Below are 9,458 nucleotides of genomic sequence, written 5' to 3'. Positions count from 1 at the left end.
TGCCAATTCTCTTTTCAACTGGTTGTCTTGAGTATTTACTGATGTTTCTGAATGAATGTTGATCAAAGGAGCTCAAAATGGATTTAACCTTTTAGATCTACCACTTAACTAAAAATATATTTAATACATTAAAAATTATATTAAAAATTTTGGCCAGCCTGTAACTGTTATTCAACCTGTATTTTCTGTACTTATAATAAGCTACTCAGTTACTGGAAGATTTTTACTGATAGCATCTAAGCAGGGTTCTTTTTAGAACATATGACTAGTTATAATTAATTGCTCCATAAATAAATTAATCCTAAAAGCACTCCACTCTTTACTTTTAGTGAGAAAATAATATTTTCCATATCCAGTGAGGTAGAAGAAAACAATCAACATGTGGGTATGAATAGTTTCCAGTCCTTGTACCTACAAAGTCTCCTTCCCCTACGTACTTACCTTCAAGCAACAGGGAAGGACTACACAAATGATCAGAGGGATGGACAGTGTGCATAAAGAATGCTTTGGGAATTTTCTGGAATTTCCACTCAGCAGAATGTAGAAAAAAATTGCAGAAATTTGAACTAACAAAAATACAAAAAGAGACAAAACTCTGTTGAGTTACATGAACAAATAAATCAAAACCAAATACTTCTGAGATTTTATCTTCTGCCTCTCTTGAGTCTTTAAAATAGATACCAGCTGTTTTGGAAAAGTGCAGCACACACCTATTTTTTGAGTGTGTGCAGCACACACCTATTTTTCCAGGGACTGTTGAATTCCTTTGGTGAGACAATTAGATTAGTTCTGCCCCAGATGAGGATGAAAGAATCTTAAAAGTTTTTCTGTAGACTAACCTGCACCCACTGAGGGGTTGAGGGGTTTGAGCACCAAATATTAAATGTGTTAAATATTCAGATTTTCATACTTCACTGAAAACAATGTAAACCTAGGCTCCACATGCTGAACTCATCCATGAATAGTTCTGTTTTTAAAACTGATCTCTGCCTAGAAGTCAGTGCAATCAGAAATAGCTCCTTTTAATAGAATACAAGTCATTTTTGTTGACCTCATTAGTTTAATTCCCCATTCTTTTCTTATTTACTCAGAAGCACTAGCATGCTCTGGCAATAGTTGAGAACCATAGGGCTGGACTCAACATCAGCTCAGTTAAAACAAACTTCATTCTGTCATGCTATACAAGTGTCTCTGAAATATAAATACACAAATAAACTCTACACACAGGTGTAGTTTCCTAACAGATTTTCCAAAAACATATTTTGTCCTTTACTCTTCCTCCATTTTGGAGAAGGCACTTGCTCTTAACACCTCCATGCAATTCACAAGAATTAGAGCTCCAATTAACTCTCGCCACTGTTTTGTTACTGGGTTTTTCATTTTATCCAAGGCTGATTGCAGGTCTTGTAAGACGTCTCTGTAACCATCTCCATAATGGGCAGCCCAAGTGTAGAGAAAGTCATATGCAGGTTTCCACATCATCTGAAAATAAAGGAAAAAATATATTCGTGGCAGAAATTTAATTATTGAGAAAAAAAATAGCTGAATAGTTGAAAAGTCATAGAAAAGGAAAGAGAAAATAAGTCTTAACCACTGGGCATGCTGAAATGGTTTATAAAAAGAGGCATGTTGATATAAAAATTCCAGTAATCTTATTTACATTATTTCTATGAAACTCTCAGATTCTCAGAAAGGTAAATAATAGATAAATTCTTCATTCAGATGAGTATCACCATGTCAAAATATATCCTTGTCTGAAACTATAAGTCAAAGAACAAGAGTGGAAGGAAAATACTTTTCATCTTTTGCAATGCGTACACCCATGTCTTAGGTTGGGGGTGTGTATTCTATTTGCCATCTGTTAGAGGTATGGCAGTTTTCTTCTGTTAATTGGGTGGTTTTCTTTTTCTCTTCTGCAACCAATCCTCCCTCCGGGGAGATATCTTCTGTTAATGGGCCATTGAGTTTCACTGCATGACTGATAAAACTACATCATCCCACTGTGAGAAGCTCTGCCCAGTGGGAGGAGCTAAGCATTCCCAACTGGATATAATCAGAGATTTGGAACACTACCGTCAGCCTTTTCCACTGGATTCCAAGAAGAGCAGCTTCTGCACTGGATTCTTAGAGAAAGACCAGGCCCATCTACACCACCATTGGACCTTCAGAGGAAAGCTACACCCTTCTAGCAGATCACTGCTTCAGCAGAGCCACACCCATCACTGCAGGAGGACTGCAGCCACCATTTAATCAGGACTGCTACCAACATCCTGACCCACAAGGTGTCAGGTTATATTCTGACTGTGTCGGTGGTTTTGTTTCTTTTTTGTGCTATTACACTGGTATTTTAAATTTTCCTCATAAAGAACTGTTATTCCTATTCCCATATCTTTGCCTGAGAGCCTCTTAATTTCAAAGAGGGGATTTATATTTTCCATTTCAAGGAAGGCTCCTGCCTTCCTTAGAGGACAGCTGTCTTTTCAAGCCAAGACAACCCAGCCACAGTTACCCTATTTGGTTGTGCTTTTGATGGTTACTGCCCCATTAATCAACATCCTACTGTCCCTCTACTCAGCCTGGAAATTTTAAACATGCGTTTTGCCTTTCAGAAATGTTTTTTGACAACAGCAGCAGAAATTTAATCTGGCTGCTGCCATAAAAGACAATAAAAGATGCTTCTAAAAAGATGTCAGCATCCTCAGGCTAAGGAGAATCTCCAATTTTTATTACATACAGGAGGCAACACTGTGGCAAAGGATGAGGGAAAAGTTGAGGTTCCTAATACCTTCCTTGCCTCAGGTTTAAATACCCAGACCAGCTGCTATCTGCGTATCCATTCTACTGAGCTGGAAAACAAGGATGGGGAGCAGAATGAAGTCCCCTTAATTAATTTAGATTTGATATTAGGAAAAAAATTCTTCATGGAAAGGTAGGTCAGGCATTGGAAGAAGCTGCCCATGGAAGTGGTTGAGTCGCCATCCCTGGAGACATTTAAATCACATGTAGGTACTTAGGGAGATAGTTTAGTGATGGACTTGGCAGTGCTGAGTTAACTGGATAATCTGACTAGCTGATCTTAAAGGTCTTTTGCAACCTCAATGATCATGTGATTCTAACATGATTTATCTGTAAAATCTGTTTTTAAAAAGCAGGGGGAAAGCACTGAAACACTCTAAAACAGGCAAGTCAAAAGCTTTTATAATTTTTTTAATCAAGACATAACATTTTAAAAATTTTCCTGCCAGAAAGAAAGGAAATTAAAAGATAGGTTACCAGCGCTTTTTTGTTTTTCAAACTACAATTTATTTGCTTTATGCCAAACAAATGGAGAAGATCCTTAGCAGGTGTAGTTTGTCATTGGTCTAATGACATTAATTAAGTTATAGCAGCATGATTCAGATACCAAGCTGGACTTTTATCTTTCAAAGTGCTGAGTGAATTTGCTCAGTTAACAAATAAAATAATTATTTTTCCAGCTACTGCTTTTCCAAATGTTACTTGGGCAATCAAAATTCTGGTTTCCCTCTCCTTATTGGCAATAAAGGTTTTGCAAACAACAACTGAGTTAACAGTTGCAGGGATGATGCACAAATCCACAAAGAAACCCATGACTCTCCTAAAAGGTTCTGTCATTCACTGTTTCAACAGGAACATACATATGCATAGTAATAAATGTATATGGACGGCACATTCATATACATATATATATATGTATACACACACACACACACACAAATTATCTGGAAGTTGAGGGTTTTTTAGCATCTTTTCCTCTTTTATCAAAAAAAAAAAACCCAGTTTTATAGTTCTGAAGGATAATTCTGAAGGAAATTTGTTATTTTCTCAATATTATCTTATTAATTTACAAACAGTATACAACATAAAGCTTTACTTCCTTCATTTAAGCTTTATTTACTTCATCCCTGGAGGAACTGAGTAGGAGGAGAATTTCTTTGGTCATAGTTCTGAACTTTTTTCCATATTTTTGGAGAAAAGCAGCTTACCCAAGACAGATTCTGTCATTTGTTTCTGTAAACATTTCCCTCAAATTCTGCTGCCATATGCAAATGGAAAAAAACCCCAAAAACATTAGACTTACAGCCCCATAGTCTCATTAGTCTAGTCCAGTCTAAACTTACTGTCTCAAAGTCTGATTAGTCCAGTTTCTACCTAGAGTTTAAGTAATAAAAAAGTGCTTGTGCTTTCAATGAATTTTCTCATTTTAGGTCTACAGGAGAGAAAGGTATCATCATTTTCTCAAATGAATGGTGCCTAATTTTTCCTAATTTTTCCTTTAAGCAAATCTTTCTTAAGTCATAACCATAAGGTTACAGAAGGAGAAGAGAAAAGTACATTGGTGGTCGGTGGGAAGAAGGAGATTGATGAATTCTTTTGGGGTTTTGTAGAGAGGCTAAGTTGAAAATAGTTTTTAGTGTACTACTGTAAATATTATATATTATAACATATTTTAATGAACTAAAGCAGTTCACTACTGTTGCATTTATGCTGGGACCAAAAAGTTTCTGTATTCTTATTTTTAGCTTGATAGCCAAAGTAGCCAACAAGAGAAGCTGGCATCTCCTGAAATTCTATTACTGGCTATGCTCTTTCCTGGTCTCTTTCATCATTTTGTTACATTCCTGTTAAATCAGGATATTTAGAGAATGAGGGTACAGTCTTCTGTCTTCACTAGAATGTGCAAAAACAATGCATAGGAAAAGATGTTATGCTTTGATTTATGCTGAAGGTCCATCTGACTTTGTAATAAGGCAATTGGCTGAAATGTCCTTAAATACAAACCTTAGTTTCCTCTAATCATGCACAACTATTGTTTTTTGGTTTGGTTTTTTTGGTGGTTTTTTTTGGGTTTTTTTGGGGGGTTTTTTTGGTTTGTTTTTTTTTATCTAAGACAAAAGAAAGAAAGAAGAAGGAGAATGTAGAGGTCAAAAGCTTTACAAACTGGTCACCACTGATTCATAATTAAGTCAGCAATAATCTACACACTCATCACATTAAACTAGTACTGCAAACACAGCAGTGTGGTTCTAAGGCAGATACTTCTCCACATCCACGTACTCTAATGCAATGGGTGAACTGAATTGCATTCAAAATTCCTGAATTGTATCAAAGCAGAATCTCATGCAAAATATTCAATCACTGCAGCATCCTGGTCAACTCTCATCTCAGCTGTGTGCATGAGTTTTCCTTCTTTCCCTGTCTCTCTGCTGAGAATGCAATAACGACACCTATATCCATGCCAAAATGATATGGAATTTACTGATGAAAAATGCTTCATAAACTATGCACCAATTGTAAGTACCTCAAGTTGCCTCTGTGATCATCTGCAAGATTTCTCCCACCAAGAAAAATATGAAATTTAAAAGCAGAAACATTTTTAAGCAATCAGTCCTCCTGATGATGGGACAATCCTTGGTGGGGAATGCACTAGTTAATATTTTCATATAATCCTCAATAACTAGGCAAAACTTATTAACCTCCCCCAGCTTTGCTGGGTTTCAGGTTTTAAGGCCAAAAACTATTATCAATAGAAAAGATGGAGGTCAGAAGAAAGCACTGATATCCACTAGAAAATACTGAAATTTAAGTTAGATTCCAGAGAACATTAAGGGTACTGAGTGATCACACAAGACACTGGTGCTAGAAACCTTGTGCTCTGAATTCACACCCATATGGAAAAGCACAATTAAAAAGCTCTCCCAAAGCCAATAAATCCTCCACAGGCCCAATATAATCTTTGAGAAAAGACACAGAAATACAGCAAAATTCTGATCTTTGATTGCTTATTGAATGTTCTCCAAAAAAAAAAAAAATTATAATGAATTTGAATGCACTATGTTTTGTCAGCAGATGTTGTCACTGAAAGGCAGAGAATTTTCTGGGTGGTTTGCCATAAAAAGAATACAAAAAACTCCTGAAAACAAATGAGTAGAGTGTATGAGATAGAAGATAGACTTCATGGAAAATCAAAACCCATTCAAAGCAAATTAAGTGTTTATTTAAAAATTTTCTTAATATAAAAATAAATAGACATGATGCTGGGAAAACAGTTATAAGATTGTTTTATTTCTACTGTCTATCAGCAAAGGGAAACATTCCCAAATAACATGGAGACCAGCAGAGTTGTATATTGTTCATGTCAATAATTCCTTCTGTAGAAAGCTGGGGGTTTGTTAGCCAAACACATAAAGTTTAGTAACTAGAACAAAAGTGCAGGAAATCAAACAAGCCACTGCCTATCAGTAAAAAAGAAAAAAAACCAAGAGAGTAGATGTGGGATTGGAAAGGCTGATAATGTTATGAGAAAAAATTGGAGGAAGATACATCCAGACTAAAGTACCCAGAAATGAAAAAAAAATACACAAAGTAGCTCAAAAAGAAAAACTAGATCTGAGAAGGAGGCAGTGATTGCAAACAATTATGGGGAAAATTTTGTTGAAAAGTGCTGAAACACATGAGCAAACACATAGAATTTTGATCAAATGTTGATTGGGGAGGGAAGGAGGGCAGAGAATTCAAAAGGAATAAGAGGTAGTAGTTCCTGATTAGAGCAGAAATATCTTGATAGTTATCACCCAGCAAATGAAAACACGATGACAGATGCACTGGATTCAGACAGTGGAAAGGAGCGGAAAGGAAAGGTTTGGCAGGGAATAAGTAGAATCAGCTACAGGAAATAGAAAAATGAAGAAAAAATTATCTTGAGTTGTTGTGAACCTGTGAATGGAAATAGCAATTCCTTTGGCACTAAGAGTTGAGGAAGAGGGAATGCAGTCTGGATCACATATGTTACCTGCAGTAATCAGGAGATGATGGTATAAGCAGAGGGAGAGTCAAGCCTGAATGTAAGTTGTCAAGTCAGAAAGATCATTCATCAATGCTCATAAAAAAGGGATTTTCAGAGTAAAAACCAGTCTGGAACCTAGAAGTCATTGGCACATAACTCTGTGGGAAAGAATGGAGCTACTGCATGCTTTGGTGTTAGAGGAAAGAAGGGCAGGAAGTAACTTGGTTGCTCAGGGAAAAGTATGCCAGGAACAGAGGCTGACCCTCAGCTCAGAAATGTGGACAAGTGTCCACCGCAAGTCTTGTGCCATATTTGACATTGCATAGATGCCATGAGTATCTCTGGTCACCTCAAATGGCACTAGAGATTTAATTAGGCACCTAAATTGCTCCTTAGATCTGTATGCACTAAAATACATCTGAGAGGAGAAATTGACTTTTATACAAAGCTCAAACTTCTGTACAAGAAAAATGCTTTACAAAGGAAAAAAAAATCATGGTCTACATGACAAACTATAAATTTAAAGCATAGATTTGCCACATTCATATATCAGAAGTAAAATTGTTGTCAGGGTTTCCAATCTCTTCTCATGCTACTTAAGCTAAATGACAAAAAATGTTACACTGGCACAGAAAAGTATTAATGATAGAAGTCAGCTTCTTTTTTGTGGAAATAGCAGAAGCTGTACAGAGTGTAATGAGAAGTGGCTCCTGCAAGGACCATCTGGTCCTCCTCACTGTGTCTGAAACAACAGCAGAGGTGAGAGTGAGGTTAACAAGTGGACAGGACAAGAAGAAAGGATTGAACCTAGCCCTGAAGCTCAAGACAGGAACTGAGACCTTCACTGAACAGTGCAAAAGGAAAGAAGCCTGCAAAACCAGGAAGGGGGAAGGTCCTTGGATGTGTTTGTGCAGAGGAAGAAATGTGCATGCACTGTCACACCAGCCCCTTACCTCCAGAGCTACTGCTCCATTTCTCCCGTGGTGGGGCACTTCATAAGCCTCTATTTGCTGCTTTGTGAGGCGGGCTAGTTTCTCCGCAAGCTCCCGCCAGCTTTTGCCAAGCTTGACAGCTGAAGTCAGGATGATGGTGTCCTGGGTAAGACGTGCCACTAATCCCTGGCAATCTATTTTCAAAAGTGCCTGCAACAGTGATTTGCATTAGTGATCCTTCACCAGTAATTACAAACAGAACATTTAAATTTAATTTTATAGCACTTTTCTGCATCTCTACGTAAACAGGAAGACTTTTTTTACTTTTGTGTTCTTACAAATATGTGGGATTTTTTCCTACAAAATGGTGTTGCCAACACTTTCAGAGGAAAAATGCCCTTGAGCTTTAGAAAAAAAATCAAGCTGGCATTCAGCGCTTCAGCATTCCAGTGTCAAGTGGGTCCTGCCAAGCTTACAGATCCTAAAAGAAATCATACTTCTCCAACAAAAATATTTGGGACCAAAAAAACTTAGCTTCTTAGAAGTATGACATGAAACTTCAAAATTAAGTTAGAGCACTATTATACTAAAGTGTGGTCCTTAATCTAGGGCTTTATTCGGAAAATTACACATTGGCCAGCATCTTTTGATTTACTCCTCCCACAGAGCTAATAATTTTTTTGACCATTAAGGAGAAATGCAAACATTAAACCTTTCCCTCCTCCTTGCCAAAAGAGCATTTAAAGATGCTCAGATTAAAATCGTTGAAGGAGTATAACCTTGAAATGTAGATATGTTGCATTTTTCTTTATTTGTTTGGAGAAGAGCTAGTGGGAAAAATAAATGTTGGGTTTTTTCCTTCTCCTCAATTAACACCAAAATATTCCACTGAAACTGTTGAGGTTTTCAGGGAAAGATCAAGAGCAAAATACAGAAATTTTCCTCGTTTTTTAATACTGATTTTTACTAAAATATCAAGCATTTCTGCAGAAATCAGACATACGTGTGATTTAATTTTAAAGTATTAACCAGTAAAATCCTCACAGCAAACAATAGAACTTTGGTAGACAGAATAGTGAGTATTGTACAAAATTTCCCTAAAATGGAGACAAAGTTGTTCAATTTGTGTTTGCTCTGATAAGCACGAACCCTATAAAACACAAAAAACTGAGATTTCTTAAAAGAAGTAACTGGAAACTAAGTAACTACCCAAAAATTACATGGATGACATCTGGACTTATATCTAGCTCTACAAAGACAAGGACCTGTATTGGCACATGTTAACAAAAATCCATAAATCTCACAAAACAGAACATTGAGCAACCTGGTCTAGTGAAAAGTGTCCTGCCGATGACAGGGTGGTTGGAATGAGATGATCTTTAAGGTCCTTTCCAACCCAAGCTATTCCATGATTTTGTAAGCTTAATTTAATTATGCCACACTTTTTGCCTGTTTTGTAATGAACTATGTTTCACTCTATTCAATTTAAAGTTTGGACAATTCTCACAATTTTTAGGATCCCCTCTCCTTTTTGTAGAGGCATGACAGACTTTGCTGTACGTCATACTGGCTCAGTTTTATTCCACAAAGTTTGATGTGCTCTTAAGAATTGTAAGTGGCTACTGCTGCCAAAACTTTCTGAATCCTGCTGAAATTTCTGTCAACACTTCAAAGGGGATGGACTAGTTTTGAGAAGTAAACTCAGCTGAGGTTTCCAGTTC

At 36.8% G+C, this 9,458-nt stretch overlaps 1 protein-coding gene across 1 annotated transcript in view; it reads right to left on the bottom strand.

Annotated features, from left to right (window-relative positions):
- Positions 1-1,269: 1,269 nt before the first annotated feature.
- MACC1 (MET transcriptional regulator MACC1) overlaps positions 1,270-9,458 on the bottom strand; it is a 50,391-nt gene continuing 42,202 nt past the window's right edge. Inside the window, exons 4-5 of the mRNA XM_041418256.1 lie at positions 7,759-7,947; positions 1,270-1,482 (exon numbers count right to left, since the gene is read on the bottom strand). Coding sequence (XP_041274190.1) covers positions 1,270-1,482; positions 7,759-7,947 — 402 coding nt within the window. The remainder of the gene's footprint in view (positions 1,483-7,758; positions 7,948-9,458) is intronic.

This window comes from Onychostruthus taczanowskii, unplaced genomic scaffold (genome assembly GCF_017590055.1).
Source record: "Onychostruthus taczanowskii isolate IOZ18803 unplaced genomic scaffold, ASM1759005v1 scaffold59, whole genome shotgun sequence".
NCBI lineage: Eukaryota > Metazoa > Chordata > Aves > Passeriformes > Passeridae > Onychostruthus > Onychostruthus taczanowskii.
The sequence above is the reverse complement of the archived record's forward strand: the minus strand, read 5'-3'. Positions and strand labels throughout refer to the sequence as shown.